This window comes from Gallus gallus, chromosome 24 (genome assembly GCF_016699485.2).
Source record: "Gallus gallus isolate bGalGal1 chromosome 24, bGalGal1.mat.broiler.GRCg7b, whole genome shotgun sequence".
NCBI classification, from domain to species: domain Eukaryota; kingdom Metazoa; phylum Chordata; class Aves; order Galliformes; family Phasianidae; genus Gallus; species Gallus gallus.
Genome location: NC_052555.1, coordinates 5,641,323 through 5,658,617, shown reverse-complemented (window position 1 = coordinate 5,658,617; position 17,295 = coordinate 5,641,323). Strand labels below are relative to the sequence as shown.

Sequence of the window (17,295 nt, the reverse complement as noted above, 5' to 3'; positions counted from 1 at the left end):
CCCCGGCTGGACGGGAGCAGGGCGGCCTCACGCAGCGATCAGGCTTTACTTGCTCTTGCAGAGAGGCTCCGGTGCCCGGAGGTGGGGTTGGCCGAGCCAAGCGTTGGGGAAGAGAACCCGCGTGGTCCCTGCCCTGCCGCGCTGCTGGGCGGGCTGCACGCGGCCGCAGGTCGGTGCTGGTGTGAACATGCTCCCGCGGAGCCGCGGTTAGGCCGGCACACCCACGCCGACATGGGCGCAGGCGGCTCGGTGCCGGTGCGGGCCTGCTTGCCGTCACACACGCGGACGTGTTCCTATCTGCACGGCTTCGGGGTTGTGCTGACACAGACGGCCCTGTGCACACCGCTGTGCTCACAGACACAGCGCAGCCACGGCGCTGGGCTATTTTTGGGAGCGCTCCTAAGAATTTCGAGCGTGGTTCAGATGTTAGAGTCTTAGATGGGGGAAAGCTAGAACAGATGGCTGGAGGGTTCGGAGCAGCAGCCCTGCTGAGAACAGATATTTATAGGCAGATTTAACCCTTGTGTGGTCTTCGGAGCCATGCTGAAAGGAGCAGCAGCTGAAGGGAACGTGGCCGTGACCTCGGAGCGTGCGCCGTCCCGTCTGTGAGCTGCGTGTCGGGGCAGTCTGGAAGTCCTGCCCGTGCACTTTCTCAGGCCAGGGGTCACCGCTTTCCCTGGGCCATGAGATCCTGCCCATCGCTGGCAGTGCCTGAGGCCGTGGGTGCAGCCTGCAGCATCCCTGCAGCCGCCGGCCCACAGCAGGGCTTGCAGCTGGGTGGTCCTTCAGGTCCCTTCCAACCCAACCATTCTGTGGTTCTATGATTTTTTTTTCTTCTTCTTGTTGCAGAGATTGCACAGATCCTTCCTGTTCCTAGTTGAAAAGAGAAAGCGTGTTTTGTTTGCTGCCCTGTACAGGTGCAGAGATTAGACCCTGCCCTGTGAGACTCACCTGCCCTCATCTTGGGCTCTCCTGCTTGAATATTTAGAGAAGACCAAAATCCGTGGGCTGTTCTGAACAGTGCTGGCTGCAGAGTAGAGAGCATAGTGTGTTTGTGCTGACAGATCTATTCGTAGCCCTTCCTTTGGAGCAGCCAGCCTCCTGTTTGGGACCTGAAGTAGTCTTGTGTTTAACTTGCATAGTGCAGCTCCAAGTGGGCTTGGCTGAGATGAGCAGCAGCAGTAAGGGGAGAGTGATGTGGAGGCTGGGAAGAAAATGATGCCCTCCGGTGGGAAATGTAAAGCTGCAGTGCTGGGTTGGCAGTCAGTCCTGCAGGGATCATGCACAGCAGCATGCGTGGAATGCTGTGCTCAGTCCTGTACGCATTTTGAGTCTTTGCTGAGCTGCACCTTCCCCCATTGAGGCTTAGAGTAATGCAGGCGCTGGGAGCTGAAGTCTGCAGCATCACCTCCAGGTCCCTGGGCTCATTCATCCCAATTCCAGACCATTGCTGTTGCCCTTCACCCATTCAGCCCCTCCCTGAATGTGATTCTGTTCTCACTGCTCATGTGTGAGTTGAGTTGAAGAGCTCTCAGGTTTCCCAGAGGTTTTGATGGCCAAAAGTTCTTCTTCTCCCGTCATCTTGCTGGTGTCTCAGGCTTGTTTTACAGTTCCTGAGCTGGAAAGAACAGAGGAAGAATACATTTAAACAGTTCTCTACCCTAAGAAATACAACCTTGCCCACGGCAGGGTGGTTGAAAGTAGATGATCTTTAAGGTCCCCTCCAAACTAAGCCATTCTGTGTTCCTATGACGTGCAGTGTAGATGTTGTTGGTGTATCTCACGATGGGAGTCTTCCCTTCCAACCTCACCTTGTCCTTTCCAGCTCTCTTAGCTGCAGATCCAATGCGTGACTATGCATTTTGCACCCAGGTGCATTGGTGGGAGCCAGGTTGCATGGCATGCGTGTGTCCGGGCTGGCTGTTTTCCTCCAAGGCTTGCAGGAAAGACCAGCAGCCACCTCTCCCCTTCTACCTGCCTGTGGAGGAGGAGAGCTTGCGGTGCACCAAACGGGCTGGTAACTGCCAGTCCCAGGGAGCTGCCCACACTTGCCCGGCCTCCACAACAGCCCCATTGTTCTGAGCAGGCAAGGAGGCTTCCTGCAGCTCCCTGGGCAGTTTTAACCCACTGCCTGCCAGCATCAGTCCACGGGGCACAGGTGGAGCAGGAGGGACAGTGGGTGGGTTGGAAGGCTGCTGGCACCTCTGAGCATGTGTAGGGGCAACGGCTGGGGGAAGCAAACCTCTGAACTCAAGAAGGTGTAAATGGAGAGGCAGAGCCATGCTGAGCCTCCATTTCATGGAATCATAGGATGCTTTGAGTTGGAAGGGACCCTCAGAGGCCGCCCGGTGCCACTCCCTGCAGTGCACAGGGACAGCCACAGCTCCAGCAGTGCTCAGAGCCCCGTCCAGCCTGACCTTGGCTGTCTGCAGGGACGGGGCACCACCGCCTCTCTGGGCAACCTGTGCCACTGCCTCACCGCCCTCAGAGCCAAACCTTCTTCCTTATCTCCAGGCTCAATCTCCCCTCTTGCAGTCTGAAGCCATTTCCCCTTCTCCTATCACAACAGACCCCGCTGGAGAGTCTGTCCCCGTCTTTCTCACAGCCCCTTTAGGTACTCTTCCATGCCTCTATGCACTGTGACCTTGGTTTGGAAGCATCCTGCATCCACCCTGGCACAGCCGCCAGCAGCTGCGCTGCTCGGCCCTAACACACACGCTGGAGCAGGAAGTGTCTTTAGGAATGGGATGTTTGGGGTGTTGGGATGCTAATTCCAGTGGCTGAGATATCGGCGTGGAAGCTGTGTAAAGCGATTCCAGCCTGATCAAAGTGCCTTCTTCCTTCCTGTCCTGTAACGTGATCACGGGCCAGAGAGCTGCTCCCGATCCTGCTTCTAATTCCTGTTGTAAATGCACAGCCTTGGAAGGAGCACTCATGCCTTACCGCTGTGATCATACAACCATAGAAGGGCTTAGGTTGGAGGGGACCTTAAAGATCACTCTGTCCCAACCCTCGGCTGTGGGCAGGGCTGCCCCCCAGCAAATCACACTGCCGGCACGCAGGCTCATGTCCAGGGGTCACAGACAGAGCCAGAGATGCACTGTCTGTGGTCGGGAGAGCGCGAGTAACTCATGGCTGGAAAAGGACCGGACATCTCTGTGCTGCTTTTTGCTGGAGGAACCGCCGCCTCCATCCCTGCTGTCCATGACGCTGGGCAGCTCCCTGTAAGCTGACTCTGAGGGCTTTTAGGGCTGCCTCAAGCACCCCAGCCTTGTCCCACATTTCCTCTCCTGAGTCTGTGGGATGAGGGGGAGGAAGAAACTCTTGGCTGGAATGCCAAGGCTGTGCATGGGAATCTTCTGGCTGTTGGTCTTCAGATGTGTCGACCATGGCCTGTGTTGTGCTGGCTCAGAGACTCCTGAATCGGCTTACCAGTCAGTGTTACTGGAAACCCTGTGTCCCATTTGCCTATATGAAAATGTAAACAGCCATCCCAGTTCCAAGAGTGGTGTTGTTTCCAGTTCTCCCGTTAGATAGCCTCTGCGCTCTTCCTCCCTAACTGTACCCAACTCTTTGTCAATGCCATCACTCTTCTTGTTGGTGCATTCTGGGTTCTGTAATGGACAGTATAACTGGAGCTGAGTGTATGGGCTGAGCTGGGAGTGCTTAATGCCCTCAGTTACTGTACCAAGTGCAAGTGAGACTGGTCGGGAGCATTATCTGGCTGCAGAGAACAGGGCCCTGGCCACAGAGAGCACTGCAAACCTCAAAACTTGGGCCTCCTGTGAGCCTCAGATGTGAGGGCTGGAGGAGATTTGGAAGCCCTTGCCAACTCTGCACCATAAATCAATGAGGCATCTCTCTCCTGTTGGAGAAGAGGGGCTGGCTGGGGGCAGCCCCGAGGAAAGGTTGCTGCTTGGCCCCTCCTTGCGGTGTCTGCGTTTGGCTGCTGTTAAACATTCATCCTGCAGCCCTTCCAGAGGGCTGCAATTAGTGAGATGGGCTGATTTCTGGCACTTTCTGCCTGTTTCTGCTGTAAGTTGGCAGCATGGGTCAGGGTTAGATAATTATGTCTCTGCAAGAGCTCGGCGAGCTGTGGGAGGGTTTGTACAAGGGCAGAGCAACCCCTGGGACCTTGGGCTGCTTCTGCGGGACAGGCCATGCCTTTCTGCAACCCCGACGTGGGAGAAGCTGGGAAATTTCAGCTTAGGATGCGGAGGAGGCTTCTGAGACGTGGTGAGGAGGTGGAGCAGCTGCCCTTGCAGGGCGCTTGGAGGGGAAATCCCTGTGCCATGCCCCCAGCAGCACTGTGCTGGTAAAACCCGGTGCTGCTCAGCAGCGGATCCTCACTGCCCACCCCATCAGCTCTGGGGAAGGCGAAGGGTTTCCCAGGGTGGAATTTCCTGCAGGGCAGATGCACGCCTGCTTCCCCTTTGACCTTAAACCCCAATGTGCCTGAGTCATGATGGCATGCAAATAAGAGCGAGCAGGAGTGGGGGTTGAGGGAGCTGCTGGGAAAAGGAAGTGACCTCAGCCAAGGTTTAAATATAGAGCCAAAGCTCTGCTGTGTGCTGGGGCTGTTATTTATAATCACAGAGGAGCGTTTGCTGACTTCTTGCATCCCTTCTGCAGTCCGGTCTCCCAGAAGGCAGTGCAGATGGGTAAGGATTTCTGTGCAAGGTGCCGGGGCAGCCAGCCTTGCTCTCCCATCCCTTTGCTGCCTTTCTGTCCCAGCTGAAGCGGTGCACATGTGCTTGCTTGGAGGCGTGCACACAGATGCAGTGATTTGGGCTGTTTGTTAGCCAGCACGTGCTCCAGCCTCTGCTTTTGTCACCTCACAAAGTCCCAATGTGCCTTTTGTTCGTTGCATTTAGTGCAGGGACAGGTCACAGGAAAAGAGCCCAGTTCTGCCCAAAAATGGGGCTGTTTCCAGAGCAGGCCTTGAACTGTAGGACACCAGAAGATATAAACAATACAAATGAGCTCCTTTCCAAACCTTCCTGCCTGTGGCACATGTTGTTTCTTCGTTACGGAGCGTCCTTGAAGGTAAACCTGCTTGTTGCACACTGTTGCAGCACAGATCCTGCTGTGCAGTGCAGTGGGGCGCGAGGCATTGAGGGGTGGTGGAGGTGCCCTTGTTCAGGCTGGGGTTTACATCATAGATCTCAGAGGGTCATCACTTGGCCAAGGGCTGTTGTTTTGGAAGAGCTTTTCTGCAAGGTGCAATAGGATCGCCAGCCCTAGCTTGCAGTGTGCAACAGCCACCTCTGTGCTGTGTTTCTCTGAGGAAGGACAACAAACATCTGCCAGGACTGCATGGCTGTGGCCTTCAGGACAGCTGTCTGCATCCCAGTTTGATGGCTGGGATGCAGAAGGAGGGCTTGGTCTGGACATGGGACCAAGCGTTGGGCTGAGGATGCCCTGGGTGAGGGTGACACCTAGTGGCTCCACCCCACAGTCCGTGGGGCAGCGGTGGGTTGGGGTGCTCAGTCTGCTTACCAGTGGCTGGGAACCATGCTGGGTTCTCCTGGGTTGAAGGTGAAGGGGTGGCAGGAGTTAACTGCCCTCCTGTTCTGCGCATGAAGCATAGCAGAAACCCTTACTTTGGCAGTGTGTGGGAAGGGACCAAGTATGATTTTTAAGGAAAGGAGAAAGGCAAACCTGGGGATCTACAGGCCAGTGAGCCTCACCTCTGTGCCTGGGAAGATCATGGAGTGGATCCTCCTGGAAGAAATGTTAAGGCACACTGAGATGAAGGGATGATCCGAGACAGCCAGCACAGCTTCACCAAGGGCAGAGCGTGCCTGACCCATCCGGTGGCCTTCTGTGATGGAGTGATGGCATTGGTGGGCAAAGGAAGGGCAACTGATGTCATCTACCTGGAGTTGTGCCTTTGACACAGTCCTGCACCACAGCCTTACCTCCAAATTGGAGAGAGATGGGTTTGAAGGCTGGACTATATGTTGGATAAGGAATTGGTTGGATGGTCGCAGCCAGAGGGCTGTTGTCAATGGCTCCATGTCCAGGTGGAGGCCGGTGATGAGTGGTGTCCCCCAGGGGTCCATCCTGGGACCGGAGCTCTTCAGCATCTCTATCAGTGACACAGATGGTGGGATGGAGTGCACCCTCAGCAGTTTGCTGATGACACCGAGCTGAGTGGTGCAGTGGGAACAACAGAAGGAAGGGACGCCATGCAGAGGGACCTGGACAGGCTCAGAAAGCGGGCACATGGGAACCTGATGAGGTTTAACAAGGCCAGGTGCAAGGTGCTGCTCTTGGGTTGGGGCGGTGCCAGACATGAGCACAGCCTGGAGAAGAACTCGTTGAGAGCAGCCCTGCGGAGAAGGACTTGGGGGTCCCGATGGACAGAAGCGGGACATGAGGCAGCAGTGTGCGCCTGCAGCCCGGAAGGCCGACAGTCCCCTGGGCTGCAGCAACAGAGGGGTGGCAGCAGGGAGAGGAGAGGGAGGGGGTTGTGCCCCTCTGCTCTGCCCCTGGAAGGCCCCACCTGCAGTGCTGTGCCCAGATCCCCTCCATCTGAGGACATTCTGTGATGCTTTTGTTGGAATACAACTAGCTTACCCACCAATGTCCCAGGGCTACTTTGCAGATTACTTGCTACTTAAGGATAGTCCTGCAGGGCAGGGTTCCAAGTACTCCCTGTATCTTAGCACTGCTCTTGGCAACAGAAGTGAAGTATGGGTGGAGGTATATGAATCTGCATTTCTAAGAGCTCAGAATGGCATGGGTGTTGGCTCTAAAAACATGAATTGTCCTAGAGAGGGTGGTGAAAACCAGGGCCATCTGTGAAAGGGCTGAAGAAATGTAGGAGACTTTTTTTATAGGTCAGGGACAGAAAATTGACTTGAAGCATCAGGAATTGCATGGTGATTAGGGGATGGTTGGCTGGACGGGGCACTGGGTAATCTCATTTAGGCACCATTTTCCATGCAAGTTTGGATTAGATGATCTTTTAAGGTCCTTTCCAATCAAGAGTGCTTTATGATTCAGTGCTTTTATGGCAAACACATCAGGCCTTACCTGACTTGCACGACTCCAGGCAAGACTTGACTCCCTTGTGAGACTTGTGGGAAAGCTGTGTATTCAAGATCTTACCTCCCAACCTGCTGCTCATGAGTGTCAGTGTATGAGGGCAGTGTGAGGCACAGCTCACCGAGTGCATTTCTGAGCATTATTCACGTGGGTATGTCAATCCATAGGTGGAAGGGAAGGTGAAGCTGAGATTTTATCCTCCTTTGAGACCTGTGGCCAAGCAGCCCTACTGAAATGCATTATTCCCAAGGAAGCTCCAAATGACAGGAGAGCAGCAGGATCTACCAACTGACTCTGAGAACCACTAGGATTTGACAGAGCATTAGGTTTTCTGTGCAGGTCTTTTACAATCTTCCTATAGAGGCTGTGAGGCTGTCACCTCTTCTGCCATTGAAGAAGGCACGTAAAGGCTACAAAAAGTGAATGGGCTTCTCCAGGGTATCCATCTGACACTATAAGAGCAAGATAATTTCCTGATGCTTGATAACGATGAGGCACTCCTGTGGCTGCTCGGTTGCTGCATGGCATGCTGGTGCTGAGCTGTGCTGGTTGGGCTCGGGTGGCTTTCAGGGCTCCTCGGGCTGCTGATGCTCATTGTGGGCTCTTGGCTGGAGATAGCAGGATGGCAGTTATGCAGTTCTCCTGTTTTGGGGGGTTTTGTTTCTCACTGGAACAGAATCGAAGTCTGCTGAATGGTCTCACAAAGCAGATTGTTTTGGAACGATCATTTTTGCACTGAAAAAGGCAAATTTCTGAATCTGGTCTTTTTCTCACATCACAAATGATTCAGGAATCTTAGACATCAGAAATCTTGCTTCTGGAAAGCTTGTCATAGCCCCTGCCTTGGTGAAATGCTTTGGCTTTAATGAAGTAGTGAGTTATCTCTTTGCAAGCGTGCTGTCCCTTTTTGCTGCTAACCCTGGGACAGCTGCTGCTCTCAGGGCAGTGTTAGGCCATGTGCCGTGGTCTCACCCAGACTGGGGGTAAGAGAGGCTTTTAGGAGATGGCAGCAGCTCTTTGGGGTGTCTCTTGATGACCCATGGACACTTAATTCAGGAAACCTCTGAGGTTGCTGGGGATCTCTCACTGCCAAGGAGCTCATCGTGGCTCTGTGTCCAGGTGGAGGCTGGCGATGGGTGTCCCTGCAGTGCTGTGCCCAGGCCTGGGGCCCCCAGGACAGGAGGGGTGCGGAGCTGCTGGAGGGGGTCCATTGGAGGGCACGAGGATGCTCAGAGGGCTGCAGCACCTCTGCTGTGAAGCCAGGCTGAGGGAGCTGGGCTTGTTCAGCTTGGAGAAGAGAAGGCTGCAGGGAGACCTCATTGCGGCCGCACTGGGCGGTCTTTAAGGTCCCCTCCAACCTAAACGATTCTGTGATTGTATAACTTCAAAGCCCACTTGAGTTTGTGGTGGTATCCATGGGACGTTTTGGATCAGGGCTGTCTCAAGATCGGTGCTCAAATGCTGTGCTGCCAGCATAGGTGATGTGCTCAGCACTGTCTGCAGCAGCAGCCTGCCCATTACTCCGTGCGCTGGCTGGCAGAGCAGGGCTCGGTTCTCTGCTTGTTGCATCACTTCATCACAACACATCTCATCTTGTCTGCTGTTGGTGGGGCATGTCGGTGCAGCTCAGGAGGCTGATATCCACCGTGAGCAAGTCCAGAGTTATCCAGGTTTCATTGCTGGGCTGGCAGAGTGCTGCTGGGAGCTCTCCTGCCCAGCGCCGTGCAGTGCAGACTCTGCATACTTGTGGTGCAGTTGGGAATCTGTGTTGCTGTTCTTCGGAGAGAGTGGGAGCATGATTCACCAGAAAGTCCTCTGGGAAGGCGTTGGGGTTTCAGGTTTCCTGAACTATCAGCTATCAATTCCGGGACCGGGGAGTTTGTCAGCCCGGTCTCTCCTCGCCCAGCTTCCTCCTCCCCTTCTGCTGTTGTTCAGAGCGCAGTGGAGCTGTGCTGAAAGCACTTCTGGTTGTTTTCACCCGAGGTTTATCTTCTGCCCAAGTCTTTGATTTAAAGCTTTTCGGACGTACAAGGCACAAATGTTCTCCCTTTGCATTTAGATACAGCACTTCTTTCAGCAGAGCTATCGATGGAGCTTTGTGTGCTCCTCCCCCCCATCAGGTAGGTTGGCTCCCCGTTTCCTGATGGGGAAATGAAGGCAAGCAGACAAAACCCATCGTGCTCAGGATCACTCATGGATCTGGTGGCAGCAGGGCTCGGACCCAGGAGTCTTGGCTCCTCGCTGTAGCCACTGGGAATTAGATTTTCTATTGTCTTTAAAACTGCTGGGCTGGAGCGTGCGTGTTGCTAAATTGCAGAGGGAGCCACATTTCTATGCAATCTCCCTTTTTCTCGTGTTCTTTTCAAGACGTTTTGGATCATTTGTCTGCCCGTGTCAGTGTATCTTCTTTCTAATTAATTCTCTTCTGCGGCCCAGATGCGTGGCATGCCTGCTGGAATCTGGTTGGAAGGGGTGTGTGCAAGGAGCTCGCAGCAATCAAGATGTCTATCAGCGTGCTGCAGCCAGACAGATGGGAGGCTGGGGTGGAGTCCCGCCATGCCTCTTCAACATGATCCAACTGTTGCTGCTTCTGAGAGCACGGTAGAATCTGCAGGCAGTTGCTTCTGGCCTTTCTCCCGTTAGGATTTGTGAGTGTGGTGTGGCTGGGCTCTGTTAAGAACGGAATAGGGGAATTTCCCTGGGTCACAGTCAGCTCTGGGTGGCTTTCTGTGCTGTCATCAGCTGAGGACAGGTATGGGATGTCCTCCCTGGAGCACCCGAAATGAAAGGAGGAAGAGTGCTGATTAGATGCCCTTAGAACACAATGTTCTGTAGGGGACCTCACAGCGAGTGAGGCTGCTCTGCACCCGAAGGTTTCATTGCGATGGCTGCTGGGTCCTGCAGGGCTGATGGCCATCCTCCCTCGTGGCATTTTGAGGGATTTTGAGGGTCTTCCTGAATGGAATGTTTGGCTGAGGTTATCCATGCTGCATGAGGCGGGTGGCCATCAGCGTGGTGTCTGTGAGTGAAGCACCTTGCATGGTGAGCTTCCGTGATTAGCTGCAGTGAGAGGTTATATGATGGGGATGTGGTGTGGTAGGCATGTCTGTAGGAAAGAATGTGCTTTTATACAGCAGGACAAGGGAGAATGGTAGTAGGACAAGAGGGAATGGCTTTAAGCTAAAAGAGGGGAGGTGTGGGTTAGATGTGAGGAATCAATCCTTTGGCCAGAGGGCGGTGAGGCGCTGGCACTGCTGCCCAGAGAGCTGTGGGTGCCCCATCCCTGCAGGCACTCAAGGCCAGGTGGGATGGGGCCCTGGGCAGCCTGAGCTGGTGGGGGGCAGCCCTGCCCATGGCCGGGGGTGGCACTGGGTGGGCTCTGAGCTCCCCTCCAACCTGAGCCATTCTGTGGCTCCTTGGCTGCTGAAAAGGCTGTTGTTACTACCGGGCCCTTTGGGAGGGACCTTCCAGCTTCTGCCTCACTGATGAATGAGTTTGACCCGAGAACCAGGGGGACGGTGGGTGCATCTTGTCCATCAGCCTGGAGTCTGCGGGCATGGTCTTAGCAGGGATCTGGCTTTCTCTTTCCTTCCTCAGCACGCTCACATCTGTGCTGTGCTGAGCTACAGCTCGGGTTGTGCTGCAGTGCTGCTGAGCATGTTTGGTGAAGCACTTTGGGATCTGTTTTGAATGAAATACTGTGTTCATGCAGATGTGCCGCAGGCGGACTGGCGTCTCCTCCTGATAGCAGCAGTGGCGGTAGCTCCTCTCTGCTGATCTGGCGGCATCTGGGTGTGCATCAGATTGTGACCCTCAGGACAGCGCTGCAATGTGCTGCACAAATTGCGCGGTGTGGAGCTGGTGGAGCAGCAGGCAGGGCTGGGGGCCATGGGGGCCACCGGCGGCACGAGCTGCTGCAGGGCTCGCTCCCTGGAATGCTGTCTGGCAGCAGCCTCTTCCAGCGGGGTGAAGGCTCCCCGAGGCTGGCCAGCCTGTGATTGCAGGCAGCATGTGCGCTTAATGCCGCAGTCTGTGCCATATGGACCTTCTCCTCCTCCCCGCTTGCCCTCTCTGTGTCTCCCTTCCCACTCCACTCCCCTCCCCCTGCAAGCGCTTTGACAGAGCAATTGGGCAGGCACTGGGACCGCGGCTCTGACATAAATCTCTCCTGGTGTGGAATGAGGGGTATAAATATCCAGAGAGTGATGTGATCTTTCCAGCTGCTATTAATAGGTCCCCAGAGAACGAGAGCGCGCGAGCAAGGCTGGCTGACGCTTAAAGGGCTAGCAACTCCCTTATGTGCTGTGAAAATTAATCAGCACTGTGGCTCACCATCTTCCTCCGGGCTAAAGCGGAGCCCTCAGAGAGGTGTGCGGGGAGGAGGAGGGAGCAGCTAACGAGTTGCTAGTTAGGGAGCGGTGATAGGGCAAGCTGTGCGCAAATGATGCTGCTAACTAGGCAGGAACGCCTGGGCGGGCTGTGCAGTATGGCTGTGTGCAGTGGGGATGTGCAGTATGGCTGTGTGTAGTAGGGATGTGCAATAGGGCTCTGTGCAATTGGGCTGTGCAGTAGGGCTCTGTGCAATAGGGCCGTGCAGTAGGGCTGTGCAGTAGGGCTGTGTGCAATAGGGCTGTGCAGTAGGGCTGTGTGCAGTAGGGCTGTGCAGTAGGGCTGTGCAGTAGGGCTGTGTGCAATTGGGCTGTGCAGTAGGGCTCTGTGCAATAGGGCTGTGTGCAGTATGGCTGTGCAGTAGGGCTGTGTGCAATAGGGCCGTGCAATAGGGCTGTGCAGTAGGGCTGTGTGCAGTATGGCTGTGCAGTAGGGCTCTGTGCAATAGGGCCGTGCAGTAGGGCTGTGCAGTAGGGCTTCTGCCGCATGCTGCTCTGCCAGGCTCTGCTGCACACTGCTGCACACCAGCCAGCCCTGGTGCAGGGAGCAGGTGTGGCGAAGTCCATTTTACAGGCGGGGAACTCCCTGGCAATCGGTTGCAAGATGCAGGCTGTGCCTCACGGCCATCAGCAGCAAGTTGGAGGTGGTGTGCACGGTGTTGCTGGGCACTGTGTTCTATTTAGAGCTGCGGGGTTTGGTGCTGCTTGTCCCACGGTGGTAGAAAAAATCTGTGTTCAGCATCTGGGCTGCTCAATCCAGATGGGAGGAGCGTGGTCTCAGTAACCCCTGCATGCTGGGAAATGCATCTGCCTATACAAGGGAAAGGTTCTTGCCTGTGTGGAGGGGTGTCATGCAAACAACATAGAAGTATGCAAGCAGACAGGGATACATTAACTTCCCCAAACACGCGGCCTGCTTTCCTTTCCCAAACTCTCCTGTGGCAGGGAGAAGAGTAATGACGGGGCTGTAACAGGGCAGTGTGAGGCCCTGATGCAGGAGAGCTGAGGAGCGGTTCTCATTGGGATGCTCTTCATTCTGCACGAGCACTGCCAGAGGCTTTAGCGATGAATATACTACAGATCTTTGTTCAAGAGCTGCATCCCTAAAGCTGGAGATGGGCACCCTAAGCAGGCCATTCTGGTGCTCCCGAGATGGGGTTGGCTGAGATCCTGCAGTGCCTGTCCCATGCGGGAAGTCAGAGGCAGTCATAAGCCATGAGGGATGCACACAGCAGTGCCCAGGGCTGGCTGCTGAGCTGCAGGTTGAGCGATGTCGTATGAGCAGCTCTGGGTTCTGCCTTGCTGTGTGGGGCGCCGTGCTCACCCTGTGCCCTCTTCTCTTGCAGGATTGTGACAGAAGGGCCTGGGAGCTCCCTCCACTGGTGCTGTGGGACGCTTCAGCCAATCCAATGCACCCTGACAACAAACTGCCCAGCCATGGCAAGGCAGGCAGCAGCGGTGCCCCGGCCCAGCACCACAACGTGAGCCAAGCACCCACCTGCAACCTGGGCTCGAAGGGTGTGGGTGCGGGCAGCCATGGCGGCAAGGCCACCCAGATCTCCCCTGGCAACTCTGGACTGAAAAACAGCCAGAACACTGTCCCGAACTTCAGCTCCTTGAAAGGCAAGGTGAAACGGGAACGAAGCATCTCAGTGGACTCCGGAGAGCAGAGAGAAGCCGGCACCCCGTCGCTGGACACCGAATCGAAAGGTAATGTGCTCCTGAACTGTGGTTCAGAAGTCCTTCTCTCAGTTGCTCCAAGCATCCTGGCAGGAGCGGGGATGGGAGCAGCTGTGAGCGGCTTGTGTTTCTATGCTGCCCTTCTCTTTGGACCTACCCCGGCAGCCTGTGCATCACCACTTGTCTCATCTGCAGTTCTGGGAGCAGAGCGGCTGAGCGTTGTCGTTCCCTAAACTGCTGGTTACATCAAGAGCCTGCAACTGTGGGTTGAATGGGCTTCTGAGGCCTGCTAAACAAGAGCCTGCTTCACTTATGCTGTTCTGGGCAGCTCTGCTTTGCAACGTACAGACTTTCAGCTCAGGACAGAGTTTAGTTGTTCTCTGTCTCCTCACTGCTGGCAAAGCTGCTGTTGTGGTGTTCCTGCAGCTGCTCAGCTCCTTGCCTGGTCAGTGAGGAGGTGCTGTGAGGGTCGCTGTCTGAACAGCTCTGTGGTTTTGTTAGCTGTGGATGGCTCTTGTGTAGAAACACTTGGCTTCTAAAAAAGGGCTGAGTCAGTACTTCCAAATCCTTTGACTCCCCTGTCCCGGCCAGCCTTCCCCATGCTGTCCTGCATCTCGCAGAGCTTGGCGCCCAATGGCTCCATGTGACACAGGAAAACTACTAAAATAACATGATCAGGAATGCCTGAATCCTCCTGCAGCTCACTGACGTGTTGCATTAATACGGCTTATAAACCTCTAGATGATGTACAAAAGAGTGATCAGACGGTGTTACATTGGAGTTAGCACAGAGCTGGAAGTTATCCATCGTCGAATCATAGAATCCTCAGAGCTGGAAGGGACCTTTGAAGGTCATCTGGTCTCTGTTCCTAACCCCGAGTTCCTGGGTGCCTTCAGGCAAGCTGCTTCTTTTCCAAGCTGCCCCAACCTGAGCTGTGAAATCAAGGGAGCATCTGAGTTTAGAGGGGGTGTAAAGACCCCTGCCTGATGGATGGCTTCGAACAGCAGAGTTCTTTCCAAAGATGTGAACATCTTCAGGTTTTACTTGTCTTTTAATGACCTTTCTCACCACTGATTGCCCTTTGAAGCCCTTGGCCAGGCAAAAAAAACCAACAAAAAACGCACAAAAAAGAGCCTTGCTCAGCACTTCATCAGGAGAGCCGTGCAGCCCCGTGTGTGGCTAGGAGGATGGACGGCTGTGCACGTGGGATGCAGACCTGCGGAGGAGCAGAGCCGGTGCATGTGTGGAGAAAGGGAGGAGGACAGGGATGAGGCAGTGATCTTGAGTGCTGACTGCCAGCCTGGTGGGGAGCTGCAGGATTCAGTGCTCTGCTGGTGCTGAGCAAGACAAGTACCTGGGAGGTCTTCTCGCAGGATCTGTGTTGTGGGAGCTGGTGAGGGAAGGGGGAGGAACTTAGCAGGCCTCTAACAAGCTCCCTGTCTGTCTCTTGTGCCAGACTGAGTTTTTCTGAATGGCAGACATGTAGTACTGATGGTGCTTTCCTGTTAGCCGGTGCTGTGCCTCTCTCAATGAGCGAGCATCTGGGCTGTGCCCACAGGATCATCCTTGGGTCCATTGAGCTGCCAGCATCCTCAGCCAAAGGGTAACAGCTTGAGCCCAGCGTGGGCTGCAGAGATGTTCTGTGAGGGCTGCCTCAGGCCAGGCAGTGCTGCTGCTGAAGGGCTTTCATCCCGGGCCTCTCACAAGGCCTTGCTGGAAGGGATTGTGTTGCAGCTCTGGCACAGTGCTCGGAGTACAGGAGGCCATGTCTGACAGCAGGGCCGAGCCCTGTGTGGGTCCCGCTGCCACCTGGGGTCTTGGCATGCCATCCCCAGCCTGTCCCTTGACCACCACTCAGGGGATGATGTCTCAGTGCCAGCCCAGATACCTGCAGGACGTGGTTGGCGAGCCTGGGCTTTGGTGAGCTCCAAGCTGAAGAGCTTAGCCTTGCACACCGTGCTTCCCCAACCTCTTTCACCGCAGCCAGGCAGAGCCCCAGCCTTCCCAGCCCCCTGCCAGCCCTCTTCAGCAATTCTGACTCTCGTGTCCTTTGCAGGCGACGTGGCTCCCCGCAGCAAGCGGCGGTGTGTGCTGGAAAGGAAGCAGCCGTACAGTGGGGACGAATGGTGCTCTGGGCCAGACAGCGAGGAAGACGACAAGCCCATCAGCAGTGCACACAGTGAGTGCTGACCTCCTCACCAGCCCAGATACCTTCAACTGTGCAAATGAGGCTAAAAGTGCTCGTGGTGCCCTGACAGTGGTTGAGGCAAGGCTGAGCTGGCCAACATGAGCAGGGAGTTCTTCTTCCAGCCACGGCCATTAGTTAAGCCCAGCTAGCTATTCCCAAAGTTCATGCTGATGTTTTGAAATCACGTAGGTGTAAAGATTTGGTGAACTTTCAGATCTGGTTGCTTTAATTTCCATCTCTTCCTGCCCACCGGAGTGCGGGATGTTAGAAATAACACGGCTGCTTCTTTCTCTTTGGAAGAAGTACTCTCCCTTGTGTGGCAGTTGAGTATCGCTGTGAGTCAGCAAACAGGCACATAAAGCTATGTGACGTGTGGCCTTCGTGCCTGCCAGTGCACAGCAGCCGTCTTCCCCGAGATGTTTATCTCCACATCTCTGTGTGGCTCACAAGGATGGAAGGCAAGACTGCGAGCCTTTCCTGCCAGCTGGTTAGAATCATAGAATCAGTGAGGTTGGAAAAGACCTCCAAGATCATCCAGTCCAACTGTCCACCTACCACCAACGTTGCCCACTGACCACATCCCTCAGTGCCACTGCTTTGCCCCAGGCTGACTGCTAACCCAAGTGTTCACTGTTGGTAAGAGAAGAGCGGGCCTGGCTCCGTGGCTGTAGTGCATGTAAGGAGCTGAGCAAGAGGAAAGCAACGAATGCTGTTGTTAATTACGGCTCTTATTAATATTAATTAGGAATATTACTCAATAATTAATGATGATTAATAATTATCGCTGGCGAAAAGCAGCTCCTCTTTCCCCTGCTACCCGGGTGCCTGTTGTTACCACCATGGGAAGGGAGATGAGATGAGCCTGGGGCCACCCTGAGATGAAGGAGAGACCAAAGGAGGAGTTGGGCCGCTTATGTGCCTGGGGACATCGGCCACCAAGATTGCGGGGACTGCCGGTCGGGTGCTGCCATCTGGTGGTGCCGGGAGCCTTCCTGCTTCCCTCCATCTCCTCTGTTCGTTCTGGTCCAGACAGCAGTGCCATTCAGCATAGGCTGCTGTGCTTCTCTCGCAGCGCTGGTTTTAGTAACTCCTGTCCTGTGCTCCCACAGATTGTAATGTAGCAGATCCTGCGATGTCCACGGCCTCGCAGCTTGGCCCAGGGTCCAACCCGCTGCCAAACCTGAATGAGACCAGTTCTTCCAGCACACCTCATGGTACTGCCCCGGGCTTACGGTCGGATGGTGTGGGAGGTGGAGGTGGTGGAACAGGAAAGCAGCCTTCGCAGTTCGTCTACGTCTTTACAACGCACCTTGCTAACACGTAAGCAGTAGATCTTGTCCATTCACCCACGGCAGTGTGGATTGCCGATGTGGAGGAGTCTGTGGGGTTGGGTTGTCACAGGGAATGCCATGGAACGCTTGGTGTTCTGCACTCAGTTCCTCACTTCTGTTCTGCGTTGTCTCAGCCATAGAGCCCAGCGAGACTGAGTTTTAGGGCTTTTTGCTAGTTCGTATATCATGTGTGGTAGAGCGTCTTGGAAACAGCCACCTATAGGGCAGCATGGAGCAGCAGGCACAAAGCAGAGCAGAAGGCCCAGCACAGGACATGGGAAGAGGGAAATTCCAAGGCAGGTGATCTTCAGTTGGGAAACCTCACTGTGGCCTGTGCAGGACAGGTGGGAGGACTCTGAGAATATCCCCCTATTCCTATCGACCTAAGAATTCCCTGTTCCCATAGGACTGAAGAGAGGAGGTGGTGCCTGGGGCCCGGGATGGGGCACAATGTCTGATCTTGAGTGGTTGATTCTCTCTCCCCAGAGCTGCGGAAGCTGTCTTGCAGGGCCGAGCTGACTCCATCCTGGCCTATCATCAGCAAAACGTCCCGCGGGCAAAGCTAGACCAGGTATACTGGCCATGGACCAAATGCTCCTCTTGGCAAGTGCTGCTGACCGTTCCGTTCTGACATGGCTATTTCCCCCAGCTCCTG

At 55.0% G+C, this 17,295-nt stretch overlaps 1 protein-coding gene across 5 annotated transcripts in view; it reads left to right on the top strand.

The window, feature by feature from the left end:
- The window catches only part of BCL9L (BCL9 like), a 55,338-nt gene that overhangs the window by 15,380 nt on the left and 22,663 nt on the right, over window positions 1-17,295 (top strand). For 2 of the 5 annotated variants that reach the window (XM_015298270.4, XM_046903816.1), the window contains exons 2-5: window positions 12,788-13,151; window positions 15,178-15,300; window positions 16,419-16,629; window positions 17,127-17,211. In XM_015298270.4, the coding sequence (XP_015153756.1) occupies window positions 12,851-13,151; window positions 15,178-15,300; window positions 16,419-16,629; window positions 17,127-17,211 (720 nt within the window). In that variant the 5' untranslated portion in view covers window positions 12,788-12,850. Of the gene's footprint in view, window positions 1-2,715; window positions 4,662-12,787; window positions 13,152-15,177; window positions 15,301-16,418; window positions 16,630-17,126; window positions 17,212-17,295 lie in introns of those variants that run through there. The other 3 variants (XM_046903815.1, XM_040652204.2, XM_046903817.1) reach the window with 2 other exon arrangements.